The sequence below is a fragment of the Phoenix dactylifera genome, chromosome 8 (assembly GCF_051530095.1).
Source record: "Phoenix dactylifera cultivar Ajwa chromosome 8, Ajwa_hap1_PhDact_Kaust_v1.1, whole genome shotgun sequence".
NCBI classification, from domain to species: Eukaryota; Viridiplantae; Streptophyta; class Magnoliopsida; order Arecales; family Arecaceae; genus Phoenix; species Phoenix dactylifera.
The window spans coordinates 20,021,260-20,042,725 of NC_143197.1; the positions used below are offsets into that span (position 1 = coordinate 20,021,260).

The following is a 21,466-nucleotide window of genomic DNA, read 5'->3' on the forward strand; positions in this document are numbered from 1 at the left end:
ACCATTATTCAATCCGGCCTCCAATTAACACATTCCCACCTCATTTTCATTCCTTTTTCCTCACGTGCACAGCTAACAAATAGGATACAAATAGTGTCTTCCAACATTTCCATCCAAAATATAATTTGTTTTTGGATAGTTCATTTTTCATTTACCTTTCTAATTTACTGCTCTTTCCTATAATTTTCCTGCATGTAAAATAAAGATGATTGAGGCCATGGTATGTTCACTCAACATTATTAATGAAAATTGATGATTTTGGTACCGAATTCCGTACTGATACCATACCAGCATAATATCCATACGATACAGCATAATATCCATGCGATACAGCGGTTTTTTTCGTACAAAGATATGCCACTGGTGCTAAAACCAAATAAGTACGATAGATCCAATACCTTTCGGTACGGCATACCATGTTATTAACAGATCAAGTATTTATTTAAAAGCCAGATAATTCATTTATACACCTTCCTTCCAACTTAAATTTACTGCTCTTTACTATAATCTCCCTACCACATAAAATATAGCTGACTGAGGTCATGAGATGTTCACTCAAAATCATTAGAATGATCAGGATTTATCTAAAAGCCAGATCAGCAAAATCTGACACACTTTACAACCAATTGCATGAATCAGCAGCTGGAAACAATATCCATACAACCTCTGTCGTCTAGAAAAAAAAAATAGTGCTTATTATTTCTAGAACAAAGATCATGCCCGTGAAGCTACCCACCCTTTTCATATCAACTAAGTTTTGTACAACATGCGTCAGTACACACATGGAAGTGATGAGAAAAAGGCCAACTTTGAGCAGAAAAGGCGCTACCTTAAACCAATGACCTAAATAATCAATACAAATTACAGGGGAGAAAAACTGTACATTGGGGGGAGAATGCTGCCGTGCAATGAAACCCAAACCCCCAGAATTAGAAGGGGAAGCTGTGAAGGAAACAAAAGAATGTGGTCAATGGTTGCTCCAGAAATAGAGGCAAAGTTGCCTGTGTCACCCATGCCATGCGCCTTGGAAAACATTCGGCCTAGTCTTCAGCCAATGCATCATCTCCTTGTCCAAGGGACACTTATTCAACACGGCGTCCAGCATCGGACTACCAAAAAATTTGGGGCTGCTCTTGAACACCCATATCCGGTCCTTAGGCCATGGTCTCTGCGGCTGTTTCTCCTGATACAACCATCAATCAAATTTCAATATATCAATAATAAGAGTAACTTGCTTCATAGATAGCTTCAGAGCAAACGGTCAGCAGTAGCAGTTTCACAGGTCCAATCCCACATTATTTTATCAGATGCTTCATGCAATATTAGAAGCATGGAAATGCTTCCTAACAATATAACCAGATAAACAAGTACCTTCTGGTTATTTTTATTCAGAAAATCTACACCCCTGACTAATCAGCTATCTACTCAAGCCTTATTCCATTTATGTGGAATAGGTGGATCAAGGTTTGAAATATCAAAGTTAAAAAACGAATATGACCAACTCAATCAGCCGTTAACCCTATAAGTTGGCGCCAAATTCCTCAACAAGTTGGCCTTGAAAACTTAAGGCCTGTTGGCAGCGAAGAAACCTACCATTTTTTGGCCACAAAATCATGTAAACAGAAAGCAGTCAAATGATCTATAAAGAAACCATAAACAAAATGGCAAGGAAGACAGTTGTGGAAGGCACTCACCATTCGTGACAACATGAATCTCAAGGTGTTTGAGCCATAGACATGCTCTTGCAGTGCCTTGTGAGACTTCGCATAAAAGGAGGAGATGTCGGGCAATGACAAGCAACCCTTCCAAGCTCTTCCCAATCTACAATCTGGGTCTGCATTCGTCTGGCTATACCAATAGATTAGCTGGCCTAAACAATAATTTTCACCATATGTCTTGCAGTATTCCTGGAAACCAGACCCCATCTTATCAGCATACTTGGGACCTAAATCAAGAGGGCTGATGTAAACTGGCGGAGATTTTACAGTCGCGTACTCCTGTATGTTGAGATTGCATTATTTATCAAAGCCAGTCCAAGTGATAAAACAATAGTCCCTAATATGTTGTAAAATTTGTAGTAATTATTTGGAAGTTGGTGAAAGAGCAAGAAACATACCTGAACTTTAAAAAGGCATTTTGTGTAGGCATATATGTGAATCAAGTCTGCGGCAGCATCATGGCGGCACTTATAAGTACAAGGAAGGTTTCGCAGCTCATCCCTTAGCCTGGAACATGGACAAAAAATAGCTAAAGGATTTTGTAAATATACAAATATGAGAACCAGAATGCCCTTCAGCATTAGACTTACCACAATAAAGACTTCCGAAGTTCTCTCTGGAGATTATCAGAACCAGATGGATCATGAGCATGAATCTTGGCCTTGAGCTCACTGTGTAGATCTGCTTCCACATGGGGGGCCATGGAATGAAGCAGCTCCTCAACCAGTGAACCTTCCCCTTTCCAAAGGACTGAAACTAAGCCTTCAGGGCTAAGCTTCTCTAAGGGTGGTGGAGCTTTCTTAGGTTCCCCAAACATGCATCTCATAACATAGCTTACCTGCGGCATGGAATACAGAGAGCACATGAATTAGGCTTTCTTATAAACTAAATCAGCAAGTAGGTCATGAATCTTGCACTAATAGAGTTAGAACACTAAAAATATCATAGGTACATAACATCGCTATATTATTCCCATATGTATCACAAATTGAAACATAATAGATGTGTATATATACATAAATATATCTATAATATATGTATGTATGCATGTACGTATGTACATACGTACGTATGTATGTTCTGTGTGTGCATATCTTTGTATCTGTGTGTGTGTGTATATTATTTTAACATGGATAAGACATTTGATTGTGCGGATACCACGCCTAACTCTGACAATCAAAATTTATATTATGAAAAGAAACCATATATCAAGAATAACACAACACAACATCCAGCAGTCTTCTGATAGGATAGACCACATCAATAATTAATTTTGAATCCATAAGCTTGAGACCAATGACCCAGAAAAATAAACCCACTACAAGTTGCAATCACCTCTACATACTGCAGGCCGAAGCAAGTAAATAATTTACAAGAAATAAGTTTCGTTGTTTTATCTACAGCAATTTCACTTGTACATATATCTATAATATATGTAATATATGTACGTATGCATGTACATATGTATGCATGTTTTGTATGTGCATATCTATGTATCCGTGTGTGTGTGTATTTGAACATGGATAAGACATTTTATTGTGCGGATACCATGCCTGACTCTGATAATCAAAATTTATATTATGAAAAGAAATGCTACAAAACCATATATCAAGAATAACACAACACAACATCCAGCAGTCTTCTGATAGGATAGACCACATCAGTAATTTAATATGAATCCATAAGGTTGAGACCAATGACCCAGAAAAATAAACCCCCTAACAGCAAGTTGCAATCACTTCTATATACTATAGGCCAAAGCAAGTAAATAATTTACAAGAAATATGTTTCATTGTTTTATCTACAGCAATTTCACTTGATTTTCTACCAGTTCAGTAACCTATAAATTCACATGTATATTGATGAAATTTATCTAAAATGCCTTTGGTAACCTGCATTAGAATTAGCTTGTTAAATAAAACACACCCAAAGAAACCTTGATCAACCTCCATCATCCTAACTTTCTGTTGTAAAATTTCACTCAGCCAAAGAAAAAGGAACTACATGTTATAGCAAAAAATTATCACCTTGTCGAGAGTTAGTGCGACATTTTGAAGCCTCGAATTGTAAACACCCTCAGCCTGACCCATTACATGAAAATAATTTAGTACACTGAGCAAGATAACCAGTCACACATAAACAAGAGCAAGCAAGAGGGGGGTAGAGCTCAGCATATACCTGAACCTCAGCATCACTTTTCTCAACCTCGAGACATATATCAGAAAAGAATTTTCTCTTCTCCTCCAAGGTGTGCCTGAGAATCTCTTCAGGAAGTTTTGTTCTCTCAAAGTTGATAAACCTCACCTTCATTTATTAAAAGTGCACTTCAGCTGACATATTAACAAGTTGTAAATTAGAGATAAGCAAAAGTAACTACCAGATGAGCTGAATAAGCAACAAGCCAATCAGGCAGCCCAGAAAGCAAACAAGTTCCCAGACCAGCCCTTCCCAAATCAATATAGTCTTCTTGGGAAACAGAATTGGCTTCACAAGCTTCTAGCATTAATTTATGTCGGTCTAGCACCCCATGGCAATCCTTCAATACCTGATGTATTTCCACAATCAGTTCAGAATAATTCAGTGATTAAAATCTGAATCGAAAAGAACGACATCAAAAACCACTAAATAAGATCAACATTGGATACTCAAAAACTCAAACATGTTGGAAACTTTCGAACAATATTAACTATCTAGAATTAAAATTTATACTTAATCTATACCAATTTTCAATAGACAAAATGAAGATAATTTCATATCATAGTTGTTTTGATAATTTTACCTTCTGAAATGCACCTTCACCAGTCAGATTCAGATAACTACCCCTGCAAACTTGACTTCCACACAAACAAACCGATGCTTCATATTCTTCCTTACTCTGCACAATTAAAAAAATGTGGAATCAGTGATAGGATGTTATCTGCAATGACCCAAAAGTATATCAAAGAAGAAACCTACCTCTGTTACAGAGTTATAGTCAAAAGTGATCTCTTCGCCATAACCAATTGGACGTACAGTATAAATTCCTATTTGGTATTGACCATCCACAGCAGTAACCCTGTTTAGAAATAACTTAGATAATTGTTAGTAATTAGGAAGTAACATATATCTCATAAACAAATAGAGAAATGTCACATGACAAACAGAACACCATGTTCATCTTTCTTTTCATGTGCTATTATTATGTAGCAGAATGGTTAGATATATAATATACTCGATAAAACAAGAACAGGGTGATCGAGGCCGGGTTTATGAAAACAATAAGGCCATAAGTGCCATGCACACAAAATATTTGAAAATGGATAAGAAACCATGCAGATGTAATCAGCATAGGAGAGATATAAGAATGCTATGATGGAACCGGTAAATCTGGAAGATAGGGATTAATTCGAGAACCAAAGAAGGTTCTCTGCCAATTAAAAAAAAAAGGAAAAGAAAATGAGAGACGATAGGCATTAGGGAAAAAAAGGCAGTCTTGGCAAGAACAGAGCTCAGAGTTGAATTAAAATGTCAGACAGAAGACCTAACATATTGAGGATCAAATTTGCAAGCAAGGATTAAAAAGAACGCTTTGCTTTAGTAGAGGGTGCTGCCTGGGTCACTTCAGAATGAAAGCTGCATTAGGATTCAGAGTCTGAGTCAATGGGATGAGCCTTGCATTTTAAGGTTATGGCACAAATATAAAACTGACAAGATCCACAACCACGTTTCCAGGGAAGGGCTATGAAACAAACAGTCCAGAGAAGGGCTATGAATAATAATTTTGCATGCAAGCATCTACTGCACAAATATACAGCCCTAAGTAGAAAAACATGACACATGCGGATTCATGGTGCCAACTTCAAATAGTTAAGCTAAAGCTTGTTGGTTGTGGTTAATTTACAAGATTTAAAGGAATAGAGAAAGAGTGAGAAACCAATGCAACTCGTTAGGAATGTTAACTCAAAACCAAGCATATTCAAAAGATGAGCTGTGACGAAGCATTGTGCATAAGACCACCTATTGGATGCAAAAGCATGGACCCACGTATCCATACATACGTTGCAACTACAGAAGTTTTACATAAGTCAGGATTCTAGGAAAGCATCGTATCAAAACTTCAGTTGAAGATTACACATGTGTGCATTCGTGAGAGAGAGAGAGAGAGAGAGACTGTATTTTTTGTGGTGATATTCTTTTTCTGGATACTCCCAACAGTAAGGCTCTAATCAACAATGATATAGTAAGATTTGAGATTAGCCTAGCCAATGCAACAATTCGTGACAGAAAAAACAGAAAGCAAAATAAAAGGCACTAAAGAATTGCTGCACGAAATTGGTTAAAAAAACAATTAAACAAGACATCATTCACAAATTGTTCATCAAATCTTTAAGAAATAAGAAAATTATAAAAGTCATTTAGAAGATGTAACAAAAAAGATGAGGAAGCAGGATGTTTTATACATTTCTAGACAAATTCTTTAGTCAAATTCCAATCATACAAGTCATCATGCTCACCTTTTTAGCTTTGCATGGCTTACAATGAAAAGAAGATCTCAAAAAATGAGAACCAATGGTGGAAACAAGTCAAATCATGTTAAACTAAAACAATATACACTTAGGTGTGTATGGGCTTCACGGCTTCACCTGTTCTGATTACTAGAGTAGCAGCTTATTACCCAACCCATCACCCCATTTGGTTGGATTTATTGGTTTGCACAAGTCACTTACTTAAAGTCTATCTCCCAAGATTGTTACATATTTAGGGTCTTAAATTTGACCATTGACCAGACCTACCTAACATGCTCAGACACACAGAACTGAAGGTCCCCAAATTATCCTTTATCTTTCCATATGGTAGCGTAGTCATAAGACAGAAACTTCTTAACAGTTGTATGGGGCTATAACAACAAACATAAGATTAGTTTTACAAAGATACGAAATAATAGGAGCACTCGCAATATTTGATAACATCTCTATCAATTCCCCTTATAATAACTACACATTTTGTCAACAGACATACTAAAACTACTCAACTAGTCAATAATTATTGGCTGACTTATACTCAACAAGAAATAACATATCCCTGCTCAAACTCACGTTAAAGGGATTAAGTTAGGTCAGGTTAAAAGGTTTAGTGAGGGTGAGCTTTGGTGCAATAGTAAGGTTGCTCCACCTGGACGTCACAAGTTCAAATCACGGAAATAGCCTCTCCATATGTGGGGGTGAGGCTGCATGCATCTTACTCTCCCCAGACACTGCAATGGCTAGAGCCTCGTGCATTGAGCTGCCTTTTACGTTACAAGGTTTAGCAAAGCCTGTCCAATCCTCATAATTGCTTAGCTGCATCCATCAAGCTAGTTGGCTGGTACCATCACAGGCCTATTTGTACCTCTTGACAGAGATTTTCAATGCTGATTAAGAAAACTTGAATGAATTTTAATATACTTAAGCCAATACAGATTTTTTAGGTAGACACTATTACTTTTAGTAATTGAGAAGAGATTTTTTTTCTTAAAAAAAAAAAACTCTGTCAGCAACTTCTGAAGGTTGCGCACATGAAAATTAATGAACTAATCTTTACTGACCTCCCTAAGCTATGCAGGGATTCTTGTTTTTTTCTCTCTCTTCTTTTAATTGGGGTGGGGTGATGGGAGGGAGTATATTGATATTTGATTCTTCTCGTGCAAGGTGTTAGGGATAAGTTAACTTTGGTTTTTGCTTAATTTTCTGTCACATCTTGGCATAACAGAAGAGTCATAAAGTTCTCCAACTCTTACCATGGCCCTCATCTTTATCATTAATGATAAAAATCCTTATTTAACAATGGGGACAATCCATCAAACTTGCTAAAATAACAAAATCAATTATTAAGATGGTCTAAAACGAGGGAAACAAGATCAAAGCAAAGAAATAAGGATAAATAATGTTAAGGTTTTTTAGGATCTGACTAGCTCCCGATTAGGCAGATGGAGTTATCTAGGTTACCACATAAGCTAGACTAATAGTAAAAAAAGGGAAGATACTGAAAACCAAGCTCATACAGATGCACAAGACCCAGCTCCGATTTTGGCGCCGGCTAAATTCAACTGGTTTAGCCTTTGTTCAGAACCAAGTAAATGTACAATGAAGCTCGAATAGTAGATGCAACATATCCAAATCTCTCTCTCTCACACACACATACACACACTTTGAGGATGTCAAAATGAAACTCCAATCACTCATACCAAATAAGAGATGAAAGAATAGCCAGTTCCAGACTAGAAATGTTTATAATGGTGCTTTTGTTGCCATTTCAATAGCCTATTATTTATGTCACTTGATCAATTGTTTTCCTGCTCTCGCACGAGAGAGAAAGGAAGAGAGAAATAAATCAGTTAACCAGAATGGAAGTTAAAACATGAAAGCTTACTTTGCTTCACAGTTAGGCCTGCAAGAGTGACAGATTCTGCTTGCATAGTTCGCCTTGTGCATGGCATCAACAACAACCAAATCATATCCATCACGATCACCCTGTCATATAAATAGCAAGTCAATCAGCTGTCAGGAATATGCAACCAGTAGCAAAGAAAAAAAATCACTTAATAGAAAAATGTAGACAAAAAACACCTTTGGCCTCTCTAGGTAGATGTTATAAAACTCAGGTGCTGGATCTTGATTATTTTTTTGTAAAGATCTAATTCCATCCTGTTTCTCAAACCATTTCCAAGCTGGGTAAACCTGAAAATATTGATCAAAAAATCATCTTCAAATCCACTTTGTAAATACAAAGTCACCGTTTAACTGCTCCTAATTGAAGCTTCAAAAGCCACATTGTGAATACAATCACCATTTAACTGCTCCCAGATGAAGCTAAAATTGTAGTAACAATGTGCGTCAGTTTCATGTGCAATATATTATAACAAGGGCTGGATTCTAGAAAGCCAACAGGAAAAAGAAAAACCAAGGTGTACAAGTGAGATGCAAAGGCTTCTTGAATTGATGTCCAAAAGGTCTCCAGCTTGTCTGCATTTTCAGCTATCATAATGGTTTCAGAGCAAATGTTGGGTCAATCTTAGGCCAGAGTTTTGAGATTCATGTTTATCCTCAAACAGCTAAAAAAGAAGCAAGTTGAGACTCAAGTTTGGTTGTTTTAAATTTTAAAAATTAATAACTAAAAGACATGATAAATATGGAAATTTAATTAATGCACAGGAGTTTTAGAGGTGGCTTTTGCATTAAAATTTATTGTTTAAATTATGAGATAGATATATAAATTGGTACATCAATAATTCATAAAAACAGTAAACAGAAGAATGTTGAGATGTGTATACAACACAATAAGACAATTAACTAGTCTAAAGAAAACGATTATAGATAAGAACTATGAACACCTAAATTCATAGGCACTTGACATATACAAGTCACTTTCTACATAATCATTGCGAACGACAAAGAGGCAGTCTCAACCAAGGATTGCCAAACCGGGTCGTACCGCCCGGTTCAACCCGAACCGAGCCGACCCAGTCTCTGACCAGGTCGGTTCGCTATAAGAAAATGGTTCCGGCCCCCACCTCAATAATACCAGCTGAAACCGGACGGAACCAGACGGTTCCGTCTGGTTTGACTCGGACTCGGTGCGAAGACCAGTTCGCACCGAGTCGAGGCCAGTGGCCAGCTGTGGCAATAATGTTGCACGCCACACGCCACACGCCCAACCGGTTCAGTACCGATTCAATTCGGTCCGAACCGATACCGAACCGTACCAGGCATCGACCAGTATGGCGCTTAGTACCGGTTCGGCGATCCTTGGTCTCAACCAAAACCGGTCTTTTGAAAGAGACAGGACATTATGGGAATACCACAACACAAGTCTTGTGAAAGGCTAAGAAAAACTAATGCTGAATCAACCTTTGTCCATAATACAGATGGTGCAGAAAGATTAGTCAACTGAGACCAAATAGATTGGTTATAACTTGATGGTTACTATTCAGATATGATACTAAAAAATGAATCTCAAGCACCTAGGTGAAAAAGCATGGAAGTGTACAAATGTTGGGAGATTTATACAAGCGAGTAAACCATATGAAAAATTGCAAACCATATGAAAACTTATCTTCACAATGACCTCATTAGTAAGACAGGTATCACCAAAAATATTTTATCCAATCTTACTTCTGGCAGATTTAATGGTTATTAAAGAACATATACATATACATACATACATACATAGATACATACATATATATATAATTTTAAGTCAAGCTCTGATGGAGATTATAGATGCATTCCGAACTTGATCTCTGACAGAACTGCCACACAACATCCATGAAGATGGAGGGAGGCAATATGAACAACTAGGGGAATTTTGCATGCTCAAAGAGTAACTAGAGTCCGACAAACCCACATACTTACAGTCACGTCTTGCAAGCTCAGTATTTGGGAACAATATAGAGGTCAGAGGTTTCCAAAATTTGACTAGAAGCAGGTAGGACACAGAATGAAAGCATTAGAAATTCACTTAGGAAAAGGACAATCGAAAATATAAAAAAAAAACATGCAGCGCACAGGCAGTCACACACATACACATGAACCAACAAAAAAGAAACATTGGTAAGATTAACTTATTCACTAATTAATTTACAATATTTTATCATTAAGCTGTTAATATTTCATAAATTGCTAATTAATAATTCATAAGAATAATTTCAGGCACTCTTCAACAATGAAAATTAATTATTCAAATGTAGTTTATATAGTATTGAAATGAATGAGCCACAAAGACACAACAAACATAACATCCTACAAGTAAAACAATTGAGCTCCACTAAATGTAGGTCAGTGCAAGTGAGAATGTTAATGATTAACAGATGTTAGACTGAAACTTGAGCTTACAATATAGGGGCTTGATTACACTTGAAATATGCAGATGATGAAAAATGATGAAAGGTGTTTGATATGCATGTCAATGGATAGTAAGCTGTGATGCTAAAACCCATCACATTATGTACCATTATGCAAAATTGCTGCAAAGAAATTGCAATAGTTACAAAAATAAAATAAAATAAGTCAGGGTAATAAAGCTAATGCAAGTCAATTGTGTCCAACCATGTCTTGTCAAACACATAAATGGGCTCATATTCTGAAAACTGCATTTCATCATGAACTGATCCTCATTTATATGAAACAGAAAAAGAAGTTGAGAAGAATTCCATAGCTGTCCTATTAACATGACATGCAACTATGCTAAAACTCACTGTGGCATTACCCCCTCAAGATTATAATTATTCATCGTTAAGTAAAGATGTTGTAAGGGAAAAAGATCATGTGAAACAGCTAAATAATGAATACCTCTCCCAAAAATTCAACAACAAAATCATCTTCACCAAAACCTTCTTCTTTGTTGCAGACAACTCCAAGCCCCTGACAGAAGTAACTAAGAGTAAATAGTGGTCAAATGGAGTAAAGCATCATTTAAATATTTTACAGGTAACAGTGTACCTTTCTATAAGCAACGTAATTATCATCCGGACGACTCCTAATGGCCTTTAATATGGCCTGGCACATTTTTACAATGCGTATATCACCTCCATCCTCTGCATCCTTCTGGATTTCTTCAACAACAGGCTGTAAAGGATAGACCATTGGTGTATTTCCAGTACCAGTGAAATGCCTGACTTGCTTATTCAGAGTGCAAAGAAGCAACTGAAAAGAAAATTCTTAGGTAAGATTCGCAAGCAACAAGTATCCACATGAAGAATGCAAAAGAAAGACCAACAGTTCCCTCAGCATACCTCTTCAATGAACTTATGTTTATCAGCAAGTAGCCAATCAGGCTCCTCTGGCATAGAATCAAGAAGAAGGTTATGCGTGTAAGGATCTATACCATATACCTCTTGCTCTAGGACTTCAACTCCTAACATTTTCCTGGGTTTGTAATCCTTCACCTCAGGGATTTCCATATCTGACTCCTCCATACCACTCTTTTGTGCAAGCAGTTTTTCAGAATAATCATCAGGTAAAGCAACTTGCATCTTTCGTTGCACTTCCTCCTCATCTGCTACGATAGCATACTTGTCAATAACTTCATATTTTCTAGTAATTGGTGGAACAAGGCTTGATTTTGTCATACGAGCACCCCACTCACGGTCGTCTGTGATGGAATCAAAAGAATCATCCATTTTAAAATACCCATCTCCTTTTATATCCCACATCCCTCCTGAATTCAGGTCCAAGTCACTTTCTGTATCCGAAGCAGTACTCTCATCTTCACCTCTATCAGCTTCTTCAGAGAAATCATTTTCATGGTCATCAGATGTCTCACTGTCAGAATCCATGTCCCTTTTCTTCAATTTAGAGAGGCTTCTTTTGATCTCTCGGTCAAATGCATAAGCTCTATAGTCTGTTCCACCATTGGCACAGGATGTGTTAACACTCCTATTTATGCCCTTCTTTTCACTTATAACTTTGTTTTGCTTCTTTCTAAGTTTAGATTCTGATGAATATGATCCTGAATCTGAGCTGTCTTTTAGTGTCTTGAACATGTCATCTCTTTCACTGATTAACCGAGGGTTCTCTTCCAATCTCTTTGCCAGTTGGATAAATGACATGATAATTTGTTTCATATCTCCAGCATCACCCCGATTCTTTGCTCTGCAATAATGTGCACATCATTTGACCATTTTTTTTTATAAAATAGTTTTAAAAAAAGAAACTAAAGAAAAAGAGCATCAGTATGTCTACAAAAAAAATGGAGAAACTCAAAGAGCCACTTTCAGGAAACCTCAAAATAAAAGGGGAATAAAGCATAATAAATACAATCAAACCCCCAAGGGGGCACAATCAGGCATCACATTTTGAAATTTCATACAAAATAACAGTAATTTCATTTCAACATTAGTTACAATCCAAATGCATCAGAAAAACAAGCAGTCTTACTTAAAGGCATCCCGGCACATTCGACTGATGTCATCCTTGAGAGAACTCAAACCATGCCGAACATAATAACCACTTCTCATCCTGTCTTCAATTTTTGCAACCTGTAATATCAAAATTGAACACTGGTAAGAACATGGACAGGTAAGCTTTCATACTGGCAGAAATTAGGACTTCTACAATGGTTAAGGTACTGTTGGTAGTACTCTGGGTATAAAGAATTCAAACTTGTTCCCCCTCATGATGGCCTTCAAACTGTTGCCAATAAATTCCTTCATCTTCCTGTACCCACTCTCAGCTTTCCTTTGCAGCCATCGCCTCATCTGTGCATCCCTTGACAGAACTGCTGACGACTTTCTAGCATCACGTACCTTGGCTCTCTTATAGAAGCCCTGCCGGAACGGAAGGCTTGAAGAATCCTTTCTATCCACCAAATTGGATTCATTATAACCAAAATCTCCTAGCTCATCAGAATCATCAAGTAGACTGCCTAAGCCCCTAAAACTTTTAGACATTGAGTAGCTTTTCTCGGTTATTTGCTTGAGGCTTCTTATCTTTGAATGTGATTCCTCATTATTCTTGATGTTGCTCGAACTGAAGCTCTTTATCCATTTTATATTCTGAAATTTGGGTTTCAAATCATTAAACTGATTGCATCCTCTGATATCGATATAAGATATGCAGGGAAATAGCTGGAGGACTTCTTCCAGAACACTAGCACTTATATTAGTACACCCTGCTAAGAAAAGAGATGCTACATATTTCTTGTTATAACCACCCTGCAAGACCAGTTGAAAGTAGCGTGTTAAGGCAATAAATAACAAGACAACAGCAAGATAAAACTGACTTGGAAGCATACCATAATACTACGAAACATGGAATCAGTACATCTGGGACCAGTATTTGACAAATCAACATGTCTGCACAGATTCTTGTAAAACTTTACTATTGCATTCCAGCGTTTACAGGTAGCAGCAGAGGAGATTAATGACTTCATATCGGCTCTTAAAAAGTGAAAGACCCTAGCTAATACATGGCCATTCAGTAGGCCCCAGCTCTCATTTTCTGTTTCAGAACTAGTACCAATATCTTCAATAAAAGCAGCCTCATCACACAATTCTTCAAAAGAACAGTCATTCTTCTGACCAGCAAGTAAATCATCTTCCATTTCATAATCTCCATCACTTTCATCAGCCAGCGGTCGTGCTCTTTTTGCAGAACGAGATGCCCCCTCCTCTGCATTGAGGTAGATAAGTAGGGTATTAGAAAGCAGAGAGCAACTAAAACAAATGCTCACCATGCACAGAGAACTAAACTCACAATGCTTAAATAAGCAGAAAATAAAAGCCTTAAGATACAAAAATGGCCAAACCAGAAACTGGTCCAATGCAATTCAGTCTTATGAAAAACCAGAGCAGTGGTCAAAAGTAAATGAAGTTGATGCAACCAAGAGGAAAAGCACCTATCAATATCTCTCTGAGCATGCATGTGTAAATCCAGATATGAACGCACTCATCCATGAATGAAACACATAGTTGTATGATATGTGCGTGTTTACAAACAAGCAATTATGTATAAACAAGCATGCACATGTATATACAATAAATGTTGCACCCAAAAAGATAGTAGGCCACTTCCCTGGATATATGACCAGGTCAGGTTCTAACCCACATCCAGAAGCATGTGAAAAAACGTCAATGCACAAGCACATCGAGGAACATGCTTGGATAATAGAGAAACAAAAGAAGAGGGGGAAATATAAAAGTCTATTTTGGAGCCACAAAGCACATAGGCCACTACTCTGGATATACAGTTAGGTCTGGTTTGACTTTAGGCCCACAAGCATGTCCGGACACATGCCTGGATGATAGAGGAATGAAGGTATAGAAAGGAAAAGAGCAAAAACAAACCCTCCCACAAGATCAAAGACATAACACACCTGATCTCCAAAAACTGTCTCCTGACAAGTCATGAACTAGAACAGTAGAGCTCCTTGTGATAGAAGAGTTAAATGGAATGCACTTGTCCATCTCCTTCTTCGGCTGCTTTGCACTAATCCATGGATCCAAAACCTCATTTATAGCTGCAGCAAACTCCCGGTTTTTGTATGATTTCATGACAAGTTCATGCAGCTTGCCACGTGTATAGCCAATAAATTGAGGGTGCGAGCTGTGAAATGAATCTGAAGCATTGCTTATGTCACCATGGGATACCTCTGACTGCATAAGACCAGCAGCAAAAGAAGAACATGCAGTTGGAACTGTTGTGTCTTCTTCATGATGAACAGCTTCTGAAGACTTTCTGTTTCTAGTAATTGGAAGCCAAGTATTGTCTATCTTCCGGAAGACACTGCTCTTCTCAAGGATAGCACCTTTAGCAACTAAATCCTGCAACTCCGAATACGATGATGGGCCATGTTCATGACCAGCACCATCCAAATAGTACCAATCGCCCAGATCTATTGACAATTCATCAATAGTACAAACATGATCCCTAGGAACATTGAGGACAGTCCTGCATTTGTGCAAACTCTGTGAGTCCCGTTCATGAAGCCTCCTAGAATGAGAAGAACCTTCATAAAATGAATTTCTATCACTATTCGCAGAGTATGACCTCGAAGACCTTGGAGGATGCCGCTCAGTGCCTCTGCCCCTCAAACGAGGTTCACAAGAGGCATGGTCCTTAACCACACATGCATTTATCCTAACCACAGGAAGCAATGTTCCTTTTGCTCCCCTAGGAGCCAACAGCTTTACCTGGCCTGATCTGCTTGTAAGACCACTTTTGCTTGGGTCGCTGCTATCAATATTGTCTTCTGCTGATGAGAAAGCCCAAAGGGGTATGTCAAACTTTTTGACACGTGAAGGATAGTAAAGGTCATCCCTTCTGTGCCAACGAGGATCGTCATGTCGAGACCTTGGCATCTGACATAGGGGGTAGCCTTCATTGAGGACAAGCTTTCTTCTGTAAGATCTATCTTGACCAACTTCATCATTTCTCTTCCAGTCACCACCCTTGCAAGACCACCTGCCAGCAAACCAATCACTAGAACCCCCAACAGGAATCACATAATCCCTTTCAGAAGGTGCACCAAGTCTAACTTCACCAGCATCCCTGGAGAAGTTTTCAGAAGCTCTGCCAGTTCCATCATCTCTTGGATGTTTGGAAAGCCCGTAACTGTGAGATTGGAATCTTGTGAAACCTGCATAAAAAATGAAATTATCAGCATAAAAAACTAAATGCAATGCCCCATAAATAGGAAGCAGAAAAATTAGGAAGAAAAAGTAAAACAAGAGAGAGGAGTGCTTCTAGCAAGAAGGATCCACCAAAACAGTTTCATTAAATTTGACATAAAGGACTACAAGGGTAAAAAAACAATATAATAGTGACCCTGTCATAGGAAATCAGTTTTATGAATCATGTTTTGTCATTCAATCCTACTACTAAAGCAGATCTTTACATCATCTGAATATTTTGAATACATAATGTATCCTATACAAAATAATCTTTACAATTAACAAAAATAAAATAGACAGTCAAACCATAGTAAACTTTCAACTTGAAAAGATAGAAGGATCTAGCTCATAAACAAAAGGACCATCAAAGATAAAAGGAAATCAAAAAACAAAAACTGCTTAAGCATCATACCTTCAGATCGGCCCCATTTCTCCCAATCAACACGCTCAAATGTCATGTTCAATGCTTCTGCAATAATGAGAATCGCAAGAAACAGAAAAAATGTGATCAAGCAATGATCCATTGAAATTCAGAGGGAAAGAGAGTGTGAATAGAGTCTTAGGATGTTGGTGGGCCAGGATTTGGGCCAGGCTATTGCACTATTTTGGGCCAGGCTTAGAGTCCAGCCTCGTTCAACAATTTGGATCTGATAAGCCCAAACCCAACCCATTAACAACCCGACTCGTTGCAAGTACCTGAAGTATTCAAAAGTTTAAAAACAATAGATTCAACAAAATTACCTCCAAGGATCTCAAGTTCCATTCCATCTAAAATAGTATAACCATCCAATAAAGCTTCAACCCTCTTATCAATATGAAAATCTTCAATAAATTCTGGTACAGCTGAAGCACCTTCGGTATGCATCTCCTCCAGTTGTGATTCTGAAATGGATGTCCCCTGACAAAGATCTCTAGCATCAGCTAACAAGTTCCCAGGGGCTTCTGGAGGGCTTGCCATCTCCGTCACAGCATCCGAAGCAACAGAGGGCAGGTTCAAAGGAACAATGGGAGAGGCAGCATTTTCAACAGTTACCCAACGGTCACTGGCAGCATGCTTTATCAAATGATCAGAAAGAAGAACCCCTTCTTCTACAAGCCTTTTAAGGTCAACTAATTTGGAAGGTCCCTGTTCTATACCAAAATGATCAAGATAATACCACTTCCCTGCACTGGAATCAGATGCTATAGTAACATGGGGTGGAGTGTCGCATATATCCATATCCTCTTCCATCGACTGTAGCTCTTCAAGAACCCCATTAACTTGAGACTGAGGAAGAGGAGGCGGAGGAGGGGGAGGGGGAGGAGGGAGGACAGGAGGAGGAGGAGGGGGAGGGGGAGGAGGGAGGACAGGAGGAGGAGGTTCACTAGGCTGCCTACTTGAATTCTGCAACACCTTATCTTTATTGGGTTTATCCTCAATAGTTCTGTCACAAGTGCTCCTGTTTGCTTGCCTAAGTGAGTTATTCTTGAGGTTATCTTTTTCACCGTGCTCCCTACGCCCCACCCTTTCCTCATACCTGCTGTTTTGCTGCCTCTCACTCCCTCTACTCTTCTTGCTTGACTCTCGATGATCTACATCATGTCCACGATCATGTGGGGATCGCTCTGGATATCCTGGGGTCCGGTCTCTGTGATCATGATGCCGAGCACGTTGACGTGGAGATCTGTCGGAGTGAGTTGGGGTACGATCCCTGTGATCACAGTGGCGAGTTCTGTCACGTGGGGACCGCTCCAGGTAACGTGGGCTCCGATCCCTGTGGTCATGGTGATGGGTTCGCTCACACGGTGATCGATCAGAATGACCTGGGCTTCGGCCTTGTCTATCATGGCAACCTCGGGATGCCAATGATGACTCATGGTACCTAGAAGTGTACCTGCTGGTAGATGAAACCCTCAAGGATGAAGAAGAAGCATTTCTATGTGACCTCTCTGGATAAGTGGAGCGGTTACTCTCTTCCGACTTCCTCCGACTCTTCAATGCCGATTGGTCACTGAACTCTGAATGGTGCTTGTGGTTGCTGCTCTCAGACTCCAAGCAATGCCGCTTGGGCCAGCTACCCCAATTATACTCCTTATCACGGTTCTTCCCATTGACATGTTCATGCTTGATCTCACCTGGCTCCTCTTCAGCAGCTCGTGAGCATTTCTTACCATCCCTCTCATGGGCACTGCCATCCCACTTTGAAGAAGACCTCTTCTTGTGGTTGCTGTCACCGCGACCACCATCTTTCCTCCGGTAATTGTCATCCAGGGAGTGCTCTCTCTCGCCCTTCCGCCATTTTTCTAGAATGAATTCGCCCTTCTCCAATTCCACCTTCCGGCCTCTACTTGACTTGTCCAATTCCATACCTCTCTTCCACTTATCCCGCACAACCTCTCCCTTTTCCAATTCCCTTTTGCTCCATCTATCTGGAATCAACTCCCCTTTCTCCACCTCTTCTCTTCTCCGTCTCTCTGGAACAAACTCTCCTGCTTCCACTTCACCTTTCTGCCATTTCTTCGGAACAAACTCCCCCTTTTCCAATTCCCCATTCCGACACTCCCCCTTCTCCACCTCCCCATTCTGCAACTCACCCTCCTCCAATTCCCCCTTCCGCTGCCTCTCCAGCACAAGTTCCCCCTTCTCCAATTCCGCTCTCCTCACTCTCCCGTCCGATTTCCGAGCTTTATCTGCGCTCGAATCTCCCTTCCTCTCCGCCACCTCTCCCCTCTCGGCCTTCTTCATATTCTTCTCTGGTCTAAAGGGCTTCGAAGCAAGCACACCGTTGCCTCCACAGAGCGCCTCCGAAATCGGGAATCTCTCCATGATATGCTGCGAGGGGGCACACGCGACTCCTCCATCTCCCATGGAACTCCACCCGGAACCCTAGGAGAGGTCCAGGCCCAGACCCGAAGCACCAAAACCCTAGCTTTCCCCTCCTCCCGGGCTGTTGATGCACATCGCCGCTGTCCTCCAAATCCCCAAACCAGCTCCAAGAATCAAAACCCTAATTTGCATCAAACATCCAAAAAGACAAGATTTCTTCAGCACCCCAACCAAGAACCCAGAACACGAGAAAATGAACCGTTACAAATCAAGAAGTAAAGAAAACCGCAAGAAACCAATCAAATATCCAATAATTCGAATTGGAGATAAGACAAACGAGGGACAAGGATTCCGAGGGCACTCACCGGACCGGAGATCGAGGAATTGGAGGCGCCGATAAGGAGATCTAGAGACGCCGGCGCAGCCGGTGATCAGATTCGAAGCTCTTCTCCTCTCTTCTCTCTTCGATTCCCCTATCTTGCTCGCGCTCTCTCTCTCTCCCTATCTCTCGCTCTCTCCCTCTCTCTCTCTCTCTCTCGCCGTTATCTTCTTCTCTCCTTCGCGCTCTCTTTCTCTCGCTCTCGGGGGGCGAAGTCGGAGCTCTTATTTTTTTTATTTCGATTTATTTCGTGCTGTCTGGCTCTCGGCCATATATATACACATTGGGGAAGACGTAGGCGGTAAAGGTACCGTATGATGTATAGGTATATGGTACGGGCAGCGGTCAAGGAATTGAAAGCATATTTCTGGGACCAGAGAGACAAACCCAACTAAAGGACTCTGCGGCTTCATCCTTTTCGGGTCCCACTTTAATATTCCGCGATGAGTTTCTTCCTGGAGTACTGTTTGGGTCTGCGATTTTTTACACTCAAAGATACGTTTCTTGTTATGGTTGTAGATTGGATCAGCTGGTCCGTGCCGAACAGCGTATTCCTGTTGGGTGGCTACATGTGGCGTGATGTGTAGGACCGCACTGTCTTCGGAGTTCTCAAACATAAGTTGGATCTGAGGGTGGAAAAATAGTCAGGTAATGCTCCATTGCTCATAATCGATATTTGCCTTGCAAAGCAATTTTCATCTGTTTTGTTTTGTGTGATAACAGGATACCTTTTTTCTTGTCTAGTATAACCTATGTAGTCTCTGTTATCTCTAAGGAACTTAGGTTTTCGAGTCTTTTTGAAAAAGAGAGGAGAGAGAGAGAGAGAGAGAGAGAGGAGAGAGAGAGAGTGACTCGGGATGCGTACCTAGGTGCGCCAATTCCCGTGCGGTGGGTGGGGCTTTCTCCCAAACACCTGGTGTGGGGCTGAACAGTGTTGGGAGAGGGGTGGATGGATCCTCGGAAGGGGGCTTCGGCTCGACCGGTGGCCGGGGAAGCTGGGGGATCTGCTGCGCAGGGTGGGGGGGTGTGATGAAGGAGCGCTCATGGGCGGATGTTGCAAGGGGATCTGCTCGGCAGCCGGCGTGGTCCTGCCAGCAGCCTTCTCCCCGTGAGCTGGAGGTTTTGCAGGCGAGGTTTTCCGCCGAGGTGGTTGACATCTCGGAGGAGGAGTTGGAGGTCGCTCGTGCGGAATGGAGGAGCACGGCGATCATTGTAAGAAGTTTGGGGAGGTCAGTGCCAGGTGAGTGGATCGCGAGGGAGATTAAGAGGGTTTGCCAGTTGGATTATACCGTGGAGGTCTTCCCGCTGATGGATGGGGTCACAGTTCTCCGGTTTTCCAAGGAGAATGATCGCGAGGCTGCGGTGATGAATGGCCCCTGGATGGTGGCCGGGCAGTTGTTGGCGATGGAGAGGTGGCGACCGAACTTCGTGCCCGGTGCCACGGGGGTAGGCAGGGTGGTCGTCTGGCTCCGGCTGCCACGGCTTCCAGTCGACTATTGGAGGAAGGGAACCATTTACAAGATCGCTGCTAGAGCTGGGAATCCGTTGGCACTGGATGGATTCACGGAGCAGGGGCGGAGGTTTGGGTTCGCAAGAATCAATATTGAGCTCGACTGTTCTGGCCCCCTTAAACCCGGAACGCTGGTGAGGGGAAGATCCGGCGGTGTCGATGAGGCTTTTTGGCAAAGCTTCGTCTATGAGAATTTGCCGGCGCCGTGCTCCAAGTGCGGTCGGATCGGGCACGCGGCGCCGGAGTGCGGGCGTTTCCCTCCGGTGGTAGGTCTGGGGGAGACGATGGAGACAGGGGGGAGGAAGATGACGGGTACTGGAGTGGATGACCAGGGGGCTGCTGAACCGGAGCTTGGGGTGGCGGATGCTGTGGAGGAGCCGGCGGTGTATGGGCCATGGATGGTGACGAGCCGTACCTGGCATAAGTCGGTGGCCAAGAAGCCGGTGCCGAGGAAGGAGGCAGCTGAGGAGGGCTCTCGGCCGGATCCGGTGACCACTCCCTCCCGCTCCAGTGAGATTTCTTCTGGGGTATCCTCACCGGTCGACCTTGAAGGGTGGCAGAAGCCTTCCAAGGTGGCGCGGAGGAAGACGCCGGAGAAGGACGTCACGATGGCTGGTGCGGGGACGGCCACGGGTGAGCTGAGTCAACCCGAAGCAGATACCGAGCCAGGCGCCGGGTCGGGGCGGGGTCGACTCGGTGCGGCTGTGGGTCGGGGAACTGGCCCAGGTGAGTGCGGGCTGTCTGTTGGACCGGGCCGGGTGTCTGATACACTGGATGGGTCGGATGCTGATCCGGGCTGTGGTGGGATTGGGCCGAGTCCGAGGAAGAGGTCCAGAAGCCCCAGTCGTGGGTTTGGGTCAAAAGGGCTTAGTGCGATGGGGAGCTATGCTAATGGTCGGCCGGACGCTGGGGGCCATCGGAGGAGCTG

The 21,466-nt window shown here is 41.3% G+C and overlaps 1 protein-coding gene across 1 annotated transcript; it reads right to left on the reverse strand.

Moving 5' to 3' along the window:
- Nucleotides 1-579: 579 nt before the first annotated feature.
- Nucleotides 580-19,278, reverse strand: LOC103719358 (histone-lysine N-methyltransferase ATXR3-like). Its single transcript, XM_008808562.5, has 21 exons — nucleotides 19,015-19,278; nucleotides 16,585-18,830; nucleotides 16,256-16,312; nucleotides 14,547-15,809; nucleotides 13,467-13,843; nucleotides 12,814-13,386; nucleotides 12,611-12,711; nucleotides 11,467-12,325; nucleotides 11,174-11,377; nucleotides 11,024-11,095; nucleotides 8,303-8,413; nucleotides 8,106-8,206; nucleotides 4,674-4,773; nucleotides 4,498-4,593; nucleotides 4,096-4,263; nucleotides 3,897-4,022; nucleotides 3,746-3,799; nucleotides 2,309-2,556; nucleotides 2,117-2,225; nucleotides 1,695-1,997; nucleotides 580-1,183 (listed from the first exon to the last, which is right to left on the reverse strand). Exons 2-21 carry the CDS (start codon nucleotides 18,689-18,691, stop codon nucleotides 1,007-1,009), a joined length of 7,206 nt encoding a protein of 2,401 aa, XP_008806784.3. The 5' UTR covers nucleotides 18,692-18,830; nucleotides 19,015-19,278; the 3' UTR covers nucleotides 580-1,006.
- Between the last annotated feature and the right edge of the window lie 2,188 nt (nucleotides 19,279-21,466).